The 21,933-nt window shown below is 40.4% G+C and overlaps 1 protein-coding gene across 6 annotated transcripts in view; it reads left to right on the forward strand.

Moving 5' to 3' along the window:
* gria3a (glutamate receptor, ionotropic, AMPA 3a) overlaps window positions 1–21,933 on the forward strand; it is a 70,489-nt gene continuing 48,556 nt past the window's right edge. For all 6 annotated transcript variants that reach the window (XR_011238646.1, XM_069510376.1, XM_069510377.1 and 3 more), the window contains exons 1-3: window positions 1–228; window positions 1,446–1,604; window positions 13,767–14,006. Coding sequence is in view for 5 of the 6 variants with exons in the window: in XM_069510376.1 (XP_069366477.1) it covers window positions 141–228; window positions 1,446–1,604; window positions 13,767–14,006 (487 nt within the window). In the remaining variant the exon portion in view is untranslated. The remainder of the gene's footprint in view (window positions 229–1,445; window positions 1,605–13,766; window positions 14,007–21,933) is intronic.

Consider the following 21,933-nt stretch of genomic DNA (forward strand, 5'->3'; position numbering starts at 1 on the left):
GAGTGAGTGAGTGAGTGAGAGAAAGAGCCGCCGCATCTTGTGGATTTCTTTGCGCATAACCAGCCCGTGTACATGCTTCTCCCTGCTCCTCTTCCTCCGTCACCTCCACGCCACGAGTTGGTTTCACTTCTCGGAGAAAGATGTGGCATCGCGCAATAGCGACAGTCCTCGTTTTGTTGCGTTTTGCGGGTCACTCGCTGGCAGGTTTTCCAAATCAGATCAACATCGGTAAGTTCTCCGGGATCCTCAGCCTTGCACGCACATCTCTTTGTTCACATAGTCTAAATAGGACACGTCTCTGTGGGCTGCACACATTGATCTAGTTATGTGCATCACTGCCAAGTTGACTTCTCTTAAATCCTGGATGTTGCAGGTTTTTGCGCGTCTCTGTGGGCGTAGTGGTTAAAAATAGAGTTGATCCAAATGGTTAAAATCTGCAGTGAGTGGTAACACACTGACTTCTTGTGTTGTCTTTGTGAAATAAACTGATATAAATAAATGAATAGGTACTGTCCTTCTCAAGGAAATTAAAAGTGCCTTCTGTATTTGTATGTTGGGAATGTATGGAAGCCCATTTCTGCCAGTTTGTAAGAAAATCCTGTAAGTCAATATAATGAGAAACTTTCTCAGAGTAATGACTAACTAAATCAAAAACATTAACTCAGTTTCTCTAAAAATGAGTTAGTATCTCAAAATTATGACTAATGGTGTGTTTCATTCAATGAGATTACATATAAAGCTAACGCACTAATAGATGTGAATTTCGCGCCACTCACGGTGGGCAACGCAGAGGCCAATTGCATCATTGCGTCTCTCTGTCTTGAGTTACAATAGTCGAATGAAAAATGTGTCTGATGCGATATCGCAAAAGCCAATCAGAGTTGAGAATGAAATTCACCAGAGACAGGTCTTCGCACTGATCCGAGCTTCCAGGTCACTAAACTGGCCACTCATCAGGTCATGCTGGACATGTCATCCTGAAGAAGACCCTGGAGGTGTGTGCACCTGTGGATGGTCTTGAGCACACACACACACACAACGGCACTGGCCTCTCCACTGTCTCCACAACATGTACAACACAATTGTAGTAACTTCAGCCAGTGGTTGTCCTCCTTCCCTCTATTTTGGAGAACAGGTGAAAATTCTCGTGTTCTGTTTACTTGTGTGACTCACACGAGTACCGGAAGCAAACACAAATGATCCTGCAGCCAAACTTGCTTGTGTAACAGTATCTCAAAATAAGATAATAACTTACTCAAAGTATAGACTTTGTATGTCAAAATAGTGACTTAAATAACTTACTATCTCATCATTTTTTACTTTTTATCCTCAGAATTTCGATTTAGCATTCATATCTTTTTTCTTTCACTTGTCAGAAATGGGCTTCCATATAGATGGGATAATTAGAGCGCTATTCTTCAGTGTGTGACATCTTTCCCTTGTAGGTGGACTTTTCATGCGCTCTACAGTGCAGGAGCACAGCGCCTTCAGGTTTGCTGTCCAGCTGTACAACACCAACCAGAATGCGACGGAGAAACCCTTCCACCTCAATTACAATGTCGACAACCTGGAGTCCTCCAACAGTTTCTCTGTCACGCATGCCTGTGAGTAGCTACACACTGTATAAACCTCTCAGTAAGACAAGTCTCACATGTTCATCACTGTTTAATTGTGGCAGTGGCCAAAGGTTAAATTGGTTGCATCGTGCAAAATTGATCTGGTCTTTCTCCACTGTCAAATAAACACCAACATGTCCCAAAGTAATTTTCATGTGCGGACATGAATAAATAAATAGAATTAATAAATGGACCTTAATAAATTATTTGACCCCTGTTGAATACTGTTTTTGAACTGAATTTGGTGTTTCAATGAAATAGATGGTCACCTGCCAAGTGTCCTGCCTAATGCACAGACTCATTGACCAGCTGGATGATGGAGTGTGACTGCCTCTAACCGGCCAAACACAGTGATTATTGTAGACCCTGTTATTCAGTAATTCCAGAGGAGCTGATGAGCAACACTTAGATGACTGTGCTTGAAAGATGGGAAAACAAACATCGCTGCTCGGGCTGCTGCCATGTTGTGTGGCTTTAGGTGATGGCTACACGTTTAATTGTGGCAGTGGCTGAAGGTTAAATTGGTTGCATCGTGCAAAATTGATCTGATCTTTCTCCACTGTCAAATAAACACCAAAAAGTAATCTTCACGTCCACACCCTAATAAATGATTTGACCCCTGTCCATGTTATTGGTTTTGTTTGTTTGTAAGCAAGATTACAAAAAAACGACTTGACAGATTTCCAAAAAACCTGGTTTAGGACATGGGACAAGAAAAAAATCCATTACATTTTGGTTTGTCTCTGGAAAAGGGGCAGTCAGGAATTTTGGTGCATCTTAAATGAATTCAAGGGAAAAGTTTGGGCCTTGGCTGAGGTATGTGCTCTACTGAAAGCCATTCTAGTCATTTGTTACTTCTTTTCAAATATAATGTAGAACTGTAGCCAACCTTAGGCTGTTGCTTTTTGATTGTCAGTCCCTTTGATAACGATTTTAAACATCACATTATGTTATACTTGCAGCACAGTGGTGTAAATTTGTCTGGCTGCACTTTTGACAGATAAATAGCCTAACGTATCAACTGTAACATGCTGTAATCCTTGTAGTCATCTCTACAAACATGATGAATTTGATCGGAAGGGTTGCAGAGTGGGAGATTGCTTCATAATTGGTCTACCAGTCACTCTTCTGCCATGTAGGGCACCAAGATCTGTCTGGAGAATTAATTTGTTATCCTCCTTCCACCAACTGCACTTCACACTTCATGCTTAAGGATCAGCTGCTGCCCTCCAAAGGCTGTCAGCTGCCGCAGAGACGCCTGTAACCTAATGAAGTGAGGAAAATGCCCCAAATAAAGAAAAAAGGAAATTGAGCAAAAGTATAAACTAATAAATCAAAGGCTTGGTTATGATAAACATTCAGAATAGCTGTTGAAGGCATGTAGTTGTTGGTGTGTGTGTGTGTGTGTGTGTGTGTGTGTGTGTGTGTGTGTGTGTGTGTGTGTGTGTGTGTGTGTGTGTGTGTGTGTGTGTGTGTGTGTGGCACGGAACAAGGAGCAGCCTTGGGGAGAAGCTGCAGGCAGATGCAGGATTACACATACACGTTACACAAACATATTTGCACACTCACACCTTGATGCTGACGCCCTGTTCAACTACAGCCTTGGACTGTCGGCTGCTGAGTAATTACATTGGAGCAGCTGTGGGGTCAGTGCTTAGCTCAAGGGCACTTCATCAGTTGTTGTTGAGGAAGAGATGAATGCTGCATGCATGCCTTGACCAGATCATGGATAAAGCACAAACCTGGGCCTGTAGTTCATTTTTAACAATGATTATTATTTTGTTATTATTATTATTATTATTAGTAGTAGTAGTTTATTACATATATGGGATATGTATTTTATATATGATATATAAAGTGAGTCTTGCACATTAATTCCACAGGATACTACTTGCAGGTTTTTGTAACCCTGTAGAGTAAAATAGAGGCCCGGATCTGACATTTTAGACCATAGCCAGGGCCCAACTTTGAATAAACTTCAGTTGATTGTTACTGAAAGAATCTAAGGGTTTTTCTTCCTAAACGATGAGAAGAAATACAAGATAATAAGGAGGATTAACTACAGCGAGATATGCTGATGCAAGATGAAGCTAGAGGACTGATGCTAAATGCTCTCCAGTAGAAAAAGACCAGTCAGTAGCTCATTGAGCAGACCAGCCAGGCTAGTTTATGACTAAGTCATCGCTGGAAAACGCACCAAGTGTGCAAGTGTCCAAGCAATTCTTATTATATTCATTTGGATTGTATAATACCCTGTTTCCTTGGCAGGTGTTGATTTAGAAAATGAATGTGATCAGTATGAACTGCCGCATTTCTATTCTGGCAGCAGTTACAGGTTAGTCATTGCTCTGCTTTCCTACAGTTCACATTTTTACATTTTCATAACATCTGAAAAAGTTAAAATGACTGAGAAATTTGTGGGATTGTCTACAAAACTCCCCCTGTACTATGAAATGAAAAACAGAAGACCCTGCAGTTGTATAAAAGAGAGGAACTACTATTTGTCCAGAGCTTTGTTGAACCTTTTGTATGTCTTCATGTTGAAATAAAGCAGGACAACACTGCTACCTTCCAGCTGGGTCAGTATATAATGATTGTTACAAATCCCTGTTGGCAAATGACTCCGTTATTGGCAATAGGGATCAATAGGTGGAATGCTATAGTCCAGCAGCAGTAGCAGCATTACAGTGTGTATGTGTGAGTGTGTGTGTGTGGTGCTCCAGTTTGTTCTCCAGTATGGAAAAATCAATCTTCACCAAGCTTTCATTTTCTCTATTGCAGTCGCTCTCTTCTAATAAAAGCCTGACTCTCCAACTTCCTCTGGCCATAGATGCTGAATTTTCAGTTTGACGCTTGCATTGCAGATATTATAGTTAAAAATACAACATGTGAGCAGCCAATGATACTAGCATTAGCAGCAAACAATTTCCAATCAGTGTAACTGTATTGAGTCTGACATAGATTCACTGTGTTTATTATCTCACCAATTTGTGGCTAGAGTGAAGCTGCAGGATGTATTGATGTGACACCTTGCCGCAGGCAGGGACGGAGTGTGCATAAATGTAGAAACAGGAGGGTTGTATCCATTAAAGACTGAGGTCAGGGCAGGGAGAGATGGTGGAGGCAGAGCTGATGGCCTCGCTGGACAATTAGAGACAAATTAAACCGAGTGCCTGCGTGATCATTGCTTCTGGTTGTGGGGACAGGGAGGAATGAGAAAATAAAGCATCTCATGTCTTTATCAGGCGTTTATTTAACATATGATTAAACTTCTGTGTTTAGCCTTACACTGCTTCACACATTTCTGCAAAGTGTAAAATGCTTACATTTCTAAGAGATTTGCAAGCTCATTTAATTTAAGTACATTTCCCATCTGTTGTGACACTATGTGAAAAGGCCGCAAAATGCATGTTTTAAGACTTTCCCTTTTCACTCTCCTAAAGTGAAAGCCAGGATGGATGTTTGGGCCTGAATTCATCCAGAGATCAACCTTGATTTGATGAAACGTCAGTATTACTGTATGTTTCTTATTAAATAATCTATTATGGCTACCTATCCTCCCTCTGGTATGACTCAACCAGTGTGATGCCACTCAGACAGAGGCTGATGTTAGAGCTCTTCAATGTGTAGGCAATGAATAGTGCCACTAATGCAGCATAGACCAGTTAATGTAGCCAGATATCCTCCTCCTTCTTCTCCTCCTCCTCCTCTTCTCCTCCTTCTACCTTTTCTTGTGCATTTTTAAGACTGCAGTGAATTCTTTGACTCATAAGCTGTGTCCAAATAAGGAATTCTGGTGAAAAAGATATTGTTGTTATTATTATTATTATTATCATCATCTTACCTTGGTATCAGCATAAAAACAATGCAGGCTGGGGATAAAAGAGCAGCAACAGACAATTCCAACAAGTATTTCTAAAAATGTTTTGATTAAAAATGTGTTATTAGAGCAGAATAGCTGCATGTGAAAGGAGAGTGGTCATATTGGGTTTGTAAGAAAGTGACATTAATAATTTTTGGCTTTGTATACTACTATGATATTAAATTAGTGATCTAATGGTACATAATATTTCATACATCATTTAAAGGATTAGTTCAACATTTTGGGAAATATGTTTTATTCTCAATACCATTCTTGATATATAGCTACAGCAGCTGCTTAGCATTATGGCTGTAGTCAGAATCTAAACGGAGACACATCAGCCTACTTCATTCTTCTTAACAAAATGCTGCCAGACTAATGACGTCTGTCATAATCACAATTCTTCGGAGTAAACTCAGAGTAAACATTCTGTAAATATTTAATAAGATAGATCATTAAGGTGGGCGAGTCAAAAGCTCAAAATATTGCAGGGGAAAGAAAATGGTTTTCTGCTCCTTTTTCTGTCAAAAGTAACAGACGAATCCTGGATGGCTATTAACGTAAGACTTCTCTGCTTGTGATGGTAAAGCCACCGATTGTCTGACTGATGAGAATTTAGTTGGATGAGACCATATCGTCAAACCAATCACAACATGAGACCCAATGTTTCTGGTCTGCTAAGCTAAGTGGCTGCTGGCAGTAGTTTCATATAACAATCTTAATGTCTAACTCATGGCCAGAAAAGCAAGTGAGCACATTTCCCCAAAAAGTATGTAAGAATCAAACAACTTCTTTCAGGGAGAGAAAAAGATCATCAAGTGGATCATTAGAGCGTTAGAGCTTTTGCAAACACTAAAAGGTAAATAACAATTTGCACTTTACATCGTGTTTGCGGTATTTAATGTAGCAAAACAAACATCCAGGGATGTAAGCAAACAATACATAACCTCAGATCCATCATAAGTCTTAGAACTAATTTAAAACGACAAGTCATGAATGATGCATGAGCACCAGAGACAAGGTTGTAAAATAGTTTGGCCTGAGGGAGAGCATTCTGCATGATGGTTTCTATCTTAATCCACACACACACACACACACCATATAACAGCATCAGTGTCAGTGGGGTGACTGATAATCAGAAGGAGAACTCGTCCACTCTTGGCTTTTAAGCTTTACTCCGCATGCCTCAATTCAATTTATTTAAAAAAATGGCCTCAGATCCACTCCCTTCGTTTATGTATTCTGACAGACGCTTGTGTTTACACGTGAAAGCTCTAAATAGATCCTCTGGATTTGGGAGCCCCCTGAATAGAAAGAGAAACTCACCCAAAAGCATGTCCCTTTATCGTGATGCACCGATAAAAATATCTGCGTTGCTGCTGCTGCGGCCAGAGTCCTGTCAGTTTGCATGACCCGCCCCGAGTTGACAAGCGCTCATCCTCCGATTCGTCATGGCGTTGCCGTTATTAAGCATAACAAACACATGTGAGCTTTTGTAATGTCTTTGGAATAATCTTATCTAACTAAAGAGGGATTTCAGTCAGAGGCAATGATACGTTCACTGACATGAACAGATGGTTTGACCCTTGGTTTAATAAGAGCTTTTTTGGATGTATGACTGTGGGGCAGTGCAGCACTCATGGGTCATCATGCAGCATAAATGCATTACCTCTCTTTGAACAAGGGAGTATTAATGCTAAATAAATGGCCATGACCACAATAGAGGCTTTTAAACATCATTCGACTGAAGACACCAGCGTATCAAAACAAGAAAAATCATGTATTTGGCCAAACAGTCGAAAAAACGGATCCTCTTTCATGTTTTTCTTAAACTGAGCCTCTCAGCACTGGCTGGTCATATAATGCTGCAAAATGGCGGAGCAGTGCTGAATAGGTTTGGGGGCAAGCCACTGGAGATGTGCAGTTAGTCTTTCATCCTGTGCATCAGAATGTGCTTACATGCCAGCGCTGTAACAGAGCGACGGTGATCACTACTGACAAGCTACAGTGATGCTGCAGCAGTTTGTTGCAGTCTTACACAACGTCCTTCAGTGTGGCTTCCTCTGAACGCTCTGTTGTTATTCCATGATTTTATTTTTTTACCTGAGTTTAACCACTGACAAGGAGCTGCGAAGTGAACAACACAGATTAAAGACACAAGAAAACCAAAAGATGCCGCTGGGCCAATTTAGGACAAGCTGCTTTTATAAATTTATAAAAGTTTTGTGGAATTTGAATTGTTAAATGTGAAGAAATGATTAATTTTCAATGTACTTGAAACAAGAATTTAAACCTTAAAGATTATTTGTTATTCATAGTTGATGCTTTATTACCTATATTCATCTAAATTTCCATCCATAGTGAGGCTCAAGTGTCATATTATTATACAATAGTGACCAGAACAGATCTTTTAATCTTATAAATAATTGTTTTTTGAATTAAAATGAAGAATTTAAACTACTTTGCACACTCATCAGATCCTTCACTTTATAAACATTTGTATTCTCTTGATGTATTTCCCATTGTCTTCTGTACTTTAAGTTTTGTGTATTGATTGCTCTGTCTCTTTTTTTTGCAGTATATGCAAAGCATGTGTAGGTGGAGTGTTAGCATCTCTTTTACTGCAGTGCAGTGCAATATTAAAGAGTATTCTTTCATACGATGCTCCAGTAGCCACAGGCCCCGTCTGTGTATCACTGCTGTAGATTTCCTTCTGTCATGTTGTTTTAGCATGTGGGCTGTATCCAGTTGTATTTCTCAGATTAGAGCTAATCCAACGAGTGTTAGCCCTGCTTCTTTTTTGCTCATAATGGGTATCTGCAGGGGGTGGCCCTGTGAAAGAAAAATATGTGCTCTTTACAAAGCTATAATCTGTGGAGAGGAGGGAATTCCAGCCAACTTGCAACCACACTGCCTGAGGAGAAACACCTACTCAGGCTCCAGTCCCTATATGCCTCGCGCTTACTCTGTGGTTGGTCAACTGAGATGAATTGCACAACAATGCAGGCCGTAATGCGGATAAAAATATGAAACACTTAAATGTCATAACACGGAGATCGTTTGAACTGGGTGCATTTCGCCTTCAGTGAGATTTTCATTTCAAAACAAAAGCTTACTGGGATTTTTCTGTTAAAATGGAACTAAGGTTAGGTTAGGTACAGTCCTGTGGAGCAGTTGAGATTCTGAAAAGACTCAAAAGTTCATGCATAATATTGCCTAAAACTTGTTTTCTCCCACATTCCACAATTATATCTTATTTGTGTTAGTTTTAATTTCTGCGCTATGGCCACTAAGCAAAAACACTAAAACTGTTTTGGCTGTATCTGGTACTCTGAATTAAATGCAAGCGTCAGCATGTTAACATGCTCTCAATAATGATGCTGATGTGAAGCAGGTAAAATGCTACCATCATCATCATCACCATCATATGATATGTTAGAATGCTAATATTATATAATAAGGATCAGTGTCGACAGGTTGATGGACAAATAAAAATGTTTAACCTCAAGACAATGCTGGATGAAATGTTAAGTAAAAAGGATTCATGCTCAAGGTGACAGGAAGATTTGAACCAAATATCTTGGTAATCGATCAAAGATCAGATATCAGATATAATTGTGACCTTAATTGTGGCCTTAACGTGTCACAAGAGGAAGAGTCAGGGGATTGCACTTAAGTAATTGGGATAAATATAAATATATAAATACTTGTACTCTTTGTCCTACACTGTAGCTTATGAAAACACAAGGAAAGAAACAACATCTTTTGAATTTGGCTTCATGTAAAAGTTATGGGAGGATTTTGAGAATGACATGGGACAGAAATCATCAATTTGTGCTTTTTTTAAAACATTTTGCCTTTATTCCTGTCTCATGAAACAAATGTGTGATGTGTTCTTCTGCTTTGAAGACAGACATCAACCATGTTCAGGGTCAGGATGTGCACAGTTGCACAGTTTTGTAGACAATTTTGTCACTGACATGCACATGTTTTACAATGTGGCCTTCAAGACCTTGCTGCTTTCTCCTCATCTTCAGTGCAGAAGAACATTTTATTTGCAGACTTTTCACAGCTTGTTCCCAAGTAATGATGGACATGTTAATAGTATATTGAAAGATTTGTGCGTGTTAGCCATGTCAGTGGGTGGTTCTCTGTGTCTCCATGATGTGAACTCCTTGCTGTGTTCACTCCAATGTGTTTTGGATAGACAACACCCCCCATCTCTCTAAACAAGCAGAAGCACTTAGTTCTCTGTGAACTGATGGCAACACGATTACAATTGTCAATACTGAGAATGTTTGGAAAACACCTGCGACACTGTGCCAAGTGTCCAAGCTCATGATTCAGACACAGAGAAATATTCTCACAACTTCCTGTCCTGCTGACACATTTAGCAGCTGATGGCAGAACGCTAAGGTTGCACATTACCTGCAATAAGAGAGGAGCGATGTTGTCTGTGTATTCTGATCCTGCAAGTTATCATTGGAGAGCGGGTGTTAGCATTTAGCTTAAAGCACAGCTGTTTTAAAGCAAAGCCGCTCAATGACTGACAGTAATTCCTGCTGTTATATGGTGAAAAGTCCAAGTGATTCCAATGTTTTTGTGTCTAAGGGCATGAAACAATGTTCTACATAATGTTATTATACTCTATGTAGCTATAAGGCTGGAATAGATGAATACAAAATAGTCTTTTAGGGGCAGAATTACATATATCTGATATGACTCAGGCGTCACAGTGTAACTGTGTTACTGTCTCCTCAGTCAGTGCACATTCTGCACCTCATGTTAATATTAGAATATCAAATTTGGTGGATATATTAACTGATTCCATTTTCTCTTGACCCCATCCTTCATGAGTTGGTCATTTTGGGACAGCAGCTGCATGTTGTGCTGCGTGCTCTGCCTTTCTTCTCTTACTAAACATGTGACCCTGGGTGACAGGGCAGGACAGGGGAACAAATTGAAGTCCTGCTGTTCTGCTTTTCTCTCCTCCGGTGTTGCCGCAAGCACTGATCTCAGAAAAGAGAAAGGTTGAAAAATAACTGTCCACCGGGCAGAAGCAAACACATCAACAGGTTTATTTGTTATCGTCACAGAAAGTAGAATTGTTGTCCTTGTTTTGTGCAAATGCAGTAGCATATCCAATCCCTTCAAACCTCGAATATCTCCCCAGTGGCTCTGTCCGAAAAGTTCACTCCTTTATCTCAGTGTGACTCCTCTATCGATGTCTTTATTCACACTCTCTTATATGCATTAAGTTCCATTTCCTCGCTGCATGGGGACAGCAGCTACTTTCCATTCCTCCTCAGCAACAGGGCTTGAAGAATTCACTTTGTTCTGCTGTGCATACACTGCACAAGTTGATCCATACATCAGTTTTATGTTAGACCCAGAAAAGATTCCACAACAGCAGAGATTCTGAAAGCTGTGAAGCTCTGAGCTGTTGAAGTGAGACATCGCCGGTGCAACAGGAGCTGCTGTATCTACATGTTTAAGTTTGACGAGGTGGAGAGATGTGGAGAGAAGCAGAGAAGGGGAGGTTGATGGAGAAAGCCAGATGCTGACATATAATGACTAAGTAATGACACCGTAATGTCAGGCAGAGGGGCGTGTTTGTTAGGCGATGGAGAAAATACGAGTTGAGTGGACGGAGTGTGAAGGGGTCAATTTTCCCCAGTTGGATATCAATCTTGGATGTAAAGACCGTGTTAGCAGTGCGAACAGAAAGGCACAGAGCCTGCCATCCAAAAAACAGCTCCTCTTCTTCTCTGTAATAAATGGATGATGGAAGTTGTCATCACTGACCGTGATCAAGGAAATTTACCTGAGTTGACTCGTGTTACTGCCCCATGAGCCCAAATGTATGATTTCATCAGTCCTTCAGGAGAGCAGGCCTCCATTTAACCTTGACAGACTGAAGATAATGGAGCCATTTTGAGAATTGGATGAGAGGTTTTAGTTTTTTTGCTGTCTTCTATTCTTGGATTAAACCGATTTTCTTTCTGCAAAAATATGGGATTAAATCATTCTAACATCAACTATGAGCCAGGCTGAATCCAAAACTAAAAAGGGCTTTGAATCAAAGGCCATTTGAATAATTGAAATGATGTTTAAAAATGGCCCCCAAGTGTAAAACAGGGCCGCCTGGAAGATTTATGTGCTTCATTACAGCATCATGTCAGACAAGTGCAGCTACCGGTATGTCCTTTCTGTGGATTCTTGTGTTGGTATGTTTCCAGCACTGGTGAGGTCTGATGTGTGTGAAGGCTGAGAAAATGGTGGGATGGAGGAATGATAAAATGACGGAGAGAAAGGTGACTGAAGCGAGCTATTGGGCATGTGTGGGTGAATGAATGGTTGTTCTAATGGAAAAGTTCAGATGAAGAGGAGCAACTGTGGAAATGTATCCAGCACTGGACTCCAACTACATTAGCAGACATTAATGTGTGCTGATACTTTTCAGATGTAACAGATCATATTTAAAGTCCAGTTATGTCAAATCCAGTTAGCTAAATTCACTAACATGTCAGGGTTCAAACACAATTCAGGATGTGTGACATAGTTCACTAGTTTTTCTTTGCACTATAGTTTGTCTAATTTGAATGTTTAAAAAATGAACAACACCAAGGTTGAGACTAAAAGAAAAGCATTTACATTATTGATAAGATACAGCTATCAATTACATATACAAATGCACCACTTTATATTCCAAGGACTTTTGCATTCACATCTGTCACTTACTCCTTCCACTGATGGACCAGAGGAGATAAAATAACTAAAATAGTATTTCATCCTTATTCTTTCCATTTGGATTTTATTCTTAAAATGAAAAACACATTATGTCTGGCCCTAATACTCTTTCATACATTTTAAGGCTTTTGTTGTTTATTCGCATTTTAAGAGGATACAAATTAGTGAACAAATGATTTAATAGTCACGTGATGTGAAAATTACAAAGTAAAAACCCTGTGATTGCAGTTGAAGGAACACATAATGATGAACTCATGATTAGCAAATGCTTTAAGTGAATCTACAATCACCAGTCACAAAATATGAGTGATAATGAGAACTTCATATGTCTGATTCACACTTCAGTTCTTCCTGTTAACTTTAACATGTTCACCCACAATTTTTCAGCTGTTACATGTTTCTGGTTTACTGCAGCATTATTTTCTGTGCTTCACTTATCTCACCAACAGCAAAATCAAAAATAATAATAAAGCAAAAACACCCTTACCACTTCTTTAATGTTTTTTAAAGTAACTGGACCCCAGCTAATATATGAATTAATGTTTGGCTTTGAAAAAGCACATTGAACAATCAGTCAAGTGTTAACTATATTACATAAATCCATGGCAACTTGTTCGTTTCTTAATTACCAACAGGAATTCTTGATTCAACCTTATTCAACATTAGTCGTGCTTAACTTATGTTTTGCTTAACATATGTTTTGTTCCCAGATATTCACATCGTATGTTACAGGAAACACTTTGTATTTCAAGCCACAGATTCTTGAAAAAGACACCTCATTAAATCCCATCAGGTTGAAAATAACATCATTAAACATTGATTGGTGATGGTGAGCAGCTTCAGTGAACACTGTTGTGATGTATACAGAGCAGAAGATCATAAATACCAGATCGGCTCTGCTACGCTGACCGACACTTCCTTCAGTTATTACTGATATTAAGACGGGGGTCATATCCCTGATTCAGTCCTGCTCAATGTTATTAAACCCATTTATTATATACAAATAAAATCAAATAGTCAACACCTTGTAAGACTGAGTGTCTGATGCACCAATCTCATTTCCATAGTCACGCAGATGGCAGCGGACAGGGCTCGATATAAATCTTGTATACTGCAGCACAGCCCTGCGCTTGCACATTTGCATGCTCATGTTTCAGGGTATTTGTCCATTTAGAGCTGTGGCCAGTGCACTGATTTCCCCATTATATCTAGTTGATTGCCCAAGCGATTGCATTTAGACCAAGGAGAATTGAAGGGCACCAGGCGGCAGAGCATGGCCATGGGGAGCAGACATCCCACATGGCACCCATTTATTCAGATAGCCGCTGCCTCACTCAGAAGATTAATCCTACCACAAATTCTCTCCCACCGCAACCTTCGATTAAGGTTTTTTTACATGTGCACTAGTCATTTGCAGACTTAACTTAGAATGTGGAATAGAACATTGGCATCATCTGTGATGGAGGAAAGAGCTTAAGTGACTCTGTGCTTTGTGCTTGTCCTTAACCTGAACCCTGCTCTATTGTCTCTGTCACCAGTCTGCTCCCAGTTCTCCCGGGGAGTCTACGCCATCTTTGGCTTCTACGACAGGAAGTCCATGAACACGCTGACCTCCTTCTGTGGGGCGCTGCACACCTCCTTCATCACGCCCAGTTTCCCCATTGACGCTGATGTGCAGTTCGTCATCCAGATGAGGCCTGGTTTGCGAGGGGCTGTCCTCAGTCTGCTGGACCATTACAAGTGGGAGAAGTTCGTCTACCTTTACGACACTGATAGAGGTAAGAGTGGTGAGCCAGTAAAGCTGCTTTCAGACATGCACTGAACAATGGATTATCTCCTGAAATTATCTGGAGGGGCTGTATGCGAGCAAGTGGGCGAGTTGATAAGGTTTCTAACACATGCAAAACTGAATAAAACAAAATGCATACAAATATCTCAGAGTGGAAAAGAGGTGCCATATGCGTACAGGAAAAAAAGACGAGAGATCCAAGAGCTTTTGGTGATAAGGGCCGATGCTGGTGTTGATATCAACCAAAACTTGATTTCCGGAGTGAAATTTAAGAAAAAATATGTCCTGCCTCCTTCATGCTTTGCCATCCCCCACCTGAACGCTCCAGAGATTTTTGTATCGTTGTGAACGTTTCTGACTGGAGAATCTCCTGCTGCGTACTTCATATGTGAAAGTCCTGATTGTGTGGACATGCTGCAATGGTACATACACACACATACATTTAACACTATGGGAGACAGTTTCGTAGAAGCAGAATATGCGAGGCGCTGCTCATGCAGAAGCGCTATTTTGCATTGAACCGCATATGATCAGTTTTTAATGTTAATCCCACCACTAAATTGCCTGATACATTTTAATCTATACCAGTTCCTAAATTGACTATGTGGCTGAATGCTGTTCACAGAGTCACTCAATAGCTCCGTGCTTCAGAGGAATGAGTCACTCACAGGTGCTGCTGATCTGCCGCCATGGTATGACTTCAGCTGCTGCAGCCTCTAATCCTCAGCACTCTCTGATTATCATTTAGCTCTAATTGGATTATATAAAGCACAACACACCTCTGCATGCGCTTCGTGGCCTCCTGGTCCCCTCATGTAGGCCAACTATTTACAGACCTGGGTCTTTGTCGGCCTCTGAACATCAGCATCTGCAGAGATCGTGTAAAGAAACAGCACCGCAGTGTCTCTGTCTAGATTTGGGAATACGAGTCAGTCGCAGCCGAGATGTGCTGTACGTGGTGATGCAGTTTGTGTTGGTCGTATTTCAGACGACTGAGTAGTTGCAGAAGTGATTTTGGGAGCAGTCTCTGCTGTTAAATGTGCCACTGCTCAAAACTGAGCATTCCAAGTATTTTTAAACTGCATTTCTAGGACAAGTTCCCTCCTTTTCCACTTCCCCCGCCTCACTTGATGTACAGTATCTCCATTTCAGGTGGGTGTCTAATTTTACTGCTCACTCATGGAGCCGATCGTCTCACAGAGCCATTTTGTGCATCCGCTGAAACACTTTTTTGACAGTATGTTGCACACATTTACAAATGTGTGACACAAACCCGATGATGCATGCGTTCCCTCGGTTTCAGTGGCCTGGCTGTGTGTGTTTCTGTGGCAGATTGCAGAAGCTGGTGATTGGTTAGCTGATGTGCTTCAGACTAAATGATAGAGGAGTTTATAGCCTCTCCTGGGCACAATCAACCCTCAGAAGTGCTTCCTGATGTTGCCCTCACAGCTCTGTCTGACTTTGTCGGCCTCTGTCACCTGCTGCGTTGAGGATGACGTGCTGCCATCTGTAACACTCTGCCTCTTCTCCGCAGTGTGACACAATGTAAACACTTTAGTTTAGGATGGATTCCCACTCGCTGCACAGCTTGTGTTTGCTGAGGGACTAGTTAGCCGTTCTATTTTGGCTGCCAGTCCCTTCTCGCTGTTCCTCCCCATCAAGGTTCTGCTTGTCTGCTGTTTGTGTGAGTGACTGTTGACTGTTTGTGGGCGATTATATGACAGTAATATGTTGTATTTAAAATTTTCTTGTTAGAAGTTTCTTGCGGTTGCTCTCATTAACAACAATGTTGAGTGGGCGGACATTTCCAAACACACACACACACACACAAAGAGGCACAAATATTACAATCAACATTCGTCTTTGATTGGTGGAGCTCGCTGTTACCATGGAAGTGTTAACCACCCCGATACTCATGTCAGCTACGATCAGATCTTTAGTGTTCCATTTACCACAGAGCAACCATGATTTCCCTTCTAAGATGCTGCAGTTTTTTTTAGAGTTCCAAAGAATGAAAATCACTACAACAAGGTCCTGGAAGTTCGCAATGGTTTATGGGATGCGTAGTTCCTTATGTACACAGTCTCGAACTTTTGCCTCTCTGTCCGTTTTACGTTTCAGTTTAAAATTTTTCCTTTTTTTCCTTTTTACAAGGATTTCCTGAAACGTCAATGAAGAAAATCAATGGGAAATTTACTTTCCGGAACCAGAGCAGTTCCTAAAGTGGGCGCTCACTGTTATGCTCTTTTGTGAAGTAATCTTGAGGAATATCTCCAATACTGGCTTTATATAGAAAGAAATGCCAACGCAGATGACGTCTTCCTGCCAACAAGGACCACCTGACCTTGTTCTAAAGGATACAGTGGTGAGTACCACAGCCATCAGCAGTGATAGATCTGTGGGTGGAATGATAAACAGAATCCAAGGGCTGCAGAATGGAGGCAGCAGCATGTGTGTAGATTTTATCTCCGTAATCCAAGACATGAAACCACCTTGATGACCTGCTTTCTGCTAATCATTTGAAAGCTGTCTCTGTTCCTATATAACCAGTGATAACGCAGTATTATGTATCTCTGTCTGTCCCCCTGAACACGACAATTGCCTCTTCTGAACAGAGCCTTTTATTAGAACAAAAGCAAAGGCGTCTTGAAAGTCAGGTCAAAATTAGAAAAACTGTTAAAATGATCTTGTGGAAGTGAACTCTGTCTCTTCTTTTATAATACACCATAAAGGGATTTGTTATCACAGCCTGAAGGCAGAACCACCATCAGAACTGTATCTGTATGAAATTCTGACTTTAATAGAAAGTAAAATGCCCAGAGATACCAGTTAATGTGCCTGCGCATAAGCAGCACATTTAATTTCCAATTGGAAATGGTATCAGCATCATATAAGTTCAGCTTCACTTTCATGTCAGAGCTGTCTTCCTCTGTCAGCGGTATCATGCAGATTTACTCAGTTTTAAAAAGACCTACTTTACACCTTTGCACACATGGGTCATTAAAGATGTGTTTATCTGCTGCAGAGGAACATCACCTATTTATCCTGGAAAACATGGCTATGAAATGTCCTCATTAAACAGACTAATGGCCGCTGGCTGAAAAGACCTATTGAACTGAGAAACATCTGGGACTTGGGCACTGAAAGGACCCCAGGTTTTCTTATGTGTAGCTTATTTACTGCAAATTGCATTTACTGACAGTATACAGGGTTTCCCGCAAATAAATAAATAAATAAATATTCCGCATCCCCGCATGCATAGACAGTAGGTTAAAATAAGGCCGCATCGCAATGAGGCGGAATAGCGGCATCTGTAGGTTAAATATGTTAAGCCATCTATCATCTGCTGTAACTGCGTGGCAAGGCCAACATTTCCTTTTTATCGGGAAAGAAGCTAAATCCGACAACCGGATAGCATGCCTGTCGTTGTCGTGGGAACTACAGTGCCACGCCCCCCCCTCCCCTGCTCCAACAGGCACGGGTGATCCCATAAAAGTGACCCCCTTGCTCACCACCTTGACTGACTAATTTTCTGCGGGAAACACTGGTATATACCGCTCATGCCAGTCATAGACTTTGATCCTGATAATAAACAGATTCTCAAAATTTGAATTTTGAATTTTACCAGGGTTACAATGCAATTTTATCATGCTGCATCAGATTTCACATGCTCATAGATATCAGTTCCCTAAATGTGTCTTTTCATCAAGATCCATGCATTATTCCCTTGGAAATTTAAAAAAACAACAAAAAACACCTTGCATTTTAAAGAAAGTGAAAAAAATAAATTCTGGACCTCCCCCTTACCCAAATCTGCACCAAAATGTAATGGGTTCTCCCCTTATCAATACAAACAAACCAACGAACCAACAAATGGACAGGGGTAAGAACGTAACCTCCTTAGCGAAAGTACAGTTGTAACTCCCATCTGTGCAGTGTGGAAATCATAATTGTGTAGCAAAATGTCTGTTGATAATACTAATAGCTGCCTTTAACCAAGAGGAATCCACTGAGGACTGATGGGAGAGTGACTGTCTAAGTGCCTTAAGCTGCAGCTTTATAGAAAAGAACGATTATACAGATGTCAAGAGAAAAACAGTCCAACGTCTGTTGTGAAATATAAAATCAAAAAACCATCTCCGTGAGACATCAGGGTGTTAATAGAAAAAACAACTCTCTCTAATGTGTGTCTTTGGGGCGATTTTAAGAATCATCACTTCATTAAAGAAATATAAAGCAAAGTACTGTGTGTTCTCCATTTGATACTGAGGGACATGATTCTAGTCGTCTTTGTTATGATGACCTCCAGGGATTCTTCTGTTGTCTCCATCTCAAAGTATAATACTGTCACCAAGTGTAATATTAGCCAGAAGGAATGTCATTCTGCAGTTTTTAGTATTTAATGTATCGAGATCAGTGTTGAAGGAAGACATTTGATTTTAAGTAGAAGAATAAAAAACAATGAAAAAACATGCTTTGAAATTCTTGCTCTAGTAACAATTTTAACTCCAAACTACTTGAAGTGTCCAAAGTAAGAAGAGTCATTTTATGAAGAGAATGTTGCCTCTCGGTCTTATCTTTGAATTAATGTGGGATTATTCGTATTTATGTTTATGCATATACCCTATGTACATCATAATTTTATTAGTGTAGGTGGTTGTGGTAGAGACATTTTGACTTAGTAGTTAGTTTGCACTTATTATTATTTTTATTTTCTAAATTAACTAGCAGTGTTGGAAAGTGGCACTTTTACTGAAGTAAAAGTTGTAAAAATACAGTGTATAAATACTCACTTAGAACTAGAAATTCTCCCTCAAACTGTTAAGTAACAGCATCAGATAAACTTAAAATACCAAAAATGTAAGTACTCATTATGAAAAATGACCCATTTCAAAATGAAAAATTGTACTGTATAGTATTATTATATTACATTAATGCATTCATGTGTACATTATGCTACATTATCATGACCTTTTGAAGTCTTACCTTATTTTTGACTTAGACTAATACACAATCATGTATGTTTATTCTAAATCTGCAGCATGAATAAAGTCATCAAATAAATAGAAACTACAATGTTATTCTCCCAAGTAGAAATACAGTATAGTAGAGAATAATTAGGTTAAGTTAAATTAAAGAAAAATTTAATGAAATTCAAAAATCTCCAGTAAGTAAAAGTACTTTTATGGGCAATGTCCCAGTGCAGTGTATCCCTTGCTGTTGAATGCAGGCCTCCTGATTCATGTACTCAACATAATTCAAACTGGGTCTTCATTTCTCTTTGTTGCCATCAGAATGAAGGACTATAGTCTAACAACCTTCACTGCAGCTTCTCCTGCCTTCTCCAGCCGCTCTGACAAATGGGGCTGGTTGGGATGGTGGAGCATTTGCATTCGGTGTGTAATCACACCACCCTCCCGCTGAATGTCTTGTTGGTTTCGTCTCTGTGAGGAAAGATCTGATTAATTGCACGCTGCTAAATAGCTACACTCAGCAGCCAGGCACACAGGCTCATTAACAGAGAGCGAGAGAGACAGAGACGGAATGGCACTGAGCAGCTGTTCCAGTTTATGAACACCTTACTGCACCTTCACTTCGAGATGGACACATATCAATAGGCCTTGACCCCCCTCTGTGAGTAAACACAGGCCCTAATATTGGGACTGAGGCAGAGATTCATTAATCAGGCTCTCCTGCTTCAAGAGAGATGTTTTCCTCCCCCGTTCAAGGACTCTATTATACCTCATAGACAACAAGCAGCACAGGAGAGTTAAACACGTGTCACAGCATAGCCAAGTAGGAGGGCAATGTGCTTTTCTGTAAGACAGGTTTCAAAGGGCTCTGTAAAACAAGTAGATGCAAATAAGAAATCAGAAGATCTCCAAGGTTAGACAGGACAACGTCTTATTTAATGAACTTTCAAAATAGAACGGTGCATTATTTCGTTTTCTTATGGAGAACACATTTATTTTGCTCTGTGGTTTTTTTCAGGATGTATTTTAAATTGTCTATGGGAGTCAGTTTGCCTTTGGATCTGCAGCTGGAGATCTGCAATGGACTGTGTTTGGAAAAGCAGCTTAGAGATGCTGCGTGTGTGTACTGTGCAGTGACCTCATTGGTGAAAACCTCAAAGAGCTGTGTGCGTTCACTGAGAAGACGCAGCTGAGGTTGAATTAGCTGTCTGAGTGTTGCTGCATGATCCGACCCTGTGTTATCAAGGGCTCACTCTGTTCAGCCAGATGCCCCAAAATGGCATCAATTGATCCACGCACATCCACGCATGCGGCCCGGCGATGACATCAAACAACACGTACGCTGCAGACGCTCCGCAGCGCACTGCAGTATCAAGCCCATTGTATCCTCACATCACATGTGTGAATTATTAATGCAGAATAATAAGCAAGAGGGGAGAGTTTATCAAATCTGATGGTTTTCTTTCTCACTGTGGATGATCTGCGATTCATAGACTCACACAACCACAACGCCCAAGTTTAACTGAAAAGCATCAGAGTGGCAATACATGCCCTGCACATTACACGCCCCAGTCAGGTGATGCTATTTTTTTTTTTTTTAAATGTAATAATCTGATTTTTGATAATAACGTCATCATGATGTAATTTATACCATATGATGTCAATCTAAATAAGCAGTAGATTGTGCCTGTAATCTTATTGGTTGCATAAGTTAATGAATCACTACACTATATGATGATGCTCATTTCTGACTTCATAGTGACATCATGATGACATAATGAAAATGTTGTTTTTGCACCATAGTTTGTTCATCTTGACCTTTGACCTATCAGCCCTGTTAATCATCTTGAGTGTGTTGTTGGGTTATTTTGTACACCCTTCCTCTGGCTATGGTGACATGCAGGGTAATGAAGCAGCCACCTACATGGACATTCTTGCCTTCAAATATGATGTCACATCCTCTTTACTAAACAGACTGGCTGACAGTCTTACATTACAGAAACTAATACGCAAATGCTGCTTCAGTGACCTTCATACAGACATTACATAACGAACAGTCGCATCACTTTGTAGATCTTCGTGGTGTGCTTGACAAGGGTAGATGCAACACTTTGCTCATTACAGACAGTTTGTAGTGCGGGCATCTCTACATAACCCACTCAGTCTGCCAACACAGTGTATGAGAACAAGCCATTAGTGCAGCAATCTAGCATGCACAAATAACTGTCAGTAGTGAGTGCAAATTTTGATCATTTTACTCTGTGTGATCACACATCTCTCAGGCAGTTTGCTGAATGTGTTTCCTACTCCAGTGTATCCAGGCTGGATGCAAATCTCATGCAGTGCAGAGCTCATTGTTTCAGGACCATGGACAGTTCTCTAAAAGCTCTGTGAAAAAAAGTTGTATTGAATTAATCTTTTATATAATCTTCTATTCATGCTGTGTTTTTGTACTGTGGCAGAGTCAACATGCAAATACATGAAAATGTATAAAACCCCCACACATTTATTAATACTGTCCACTCATTCCAGAAATCTCTGTTTGTCTGTCTGTGGCTCACATATCCTAAGAATCGTTCATGTTATCAGCTTCACACTTGTCATGTGTATTGTTAAGGGTCACATGAAATGCAGTGTTGAATTGGTGCAATTTGGACATGAGACAGGTTTAATACTGATAAACATGTGTCCAGACTTCAGTGGCTGGTACTCATCAATGTAAGTGGTGTTGTCGATCACGGCAACATGCACTTTAATGACAACAACAAAGACAACTGATTCTCCAGTTCTGGGTTCTGCGTACTGAGTCGAGCTTCACTGAACTCTAAATAAACAGGTGAACAGCAGCGGTGGTGCAGCTTCTGGGTTCTGTGGACTGAGTCTTGCAGCCAGTCTTTTCTTTTGCTGCTTCTTACTGCAAGTCAGAAAGAAAAGCAGTAACCA

Source organism: Paralichthys olivaceus, chromosome 15 (genome assembly GCF_024713975.1).
Source record: "Paralichthys olivaceus isolate ysfri-2021 chromosome 15, ASM2471397v2, whole genome shotgun sequence".
Lineage (NCBI taxonomy): Eukaryota > Metazoa > Chordata > Actinopteri > Pleuronectiformes > Paralichthyidae > Paralichthys > Paralichthys olivaceus.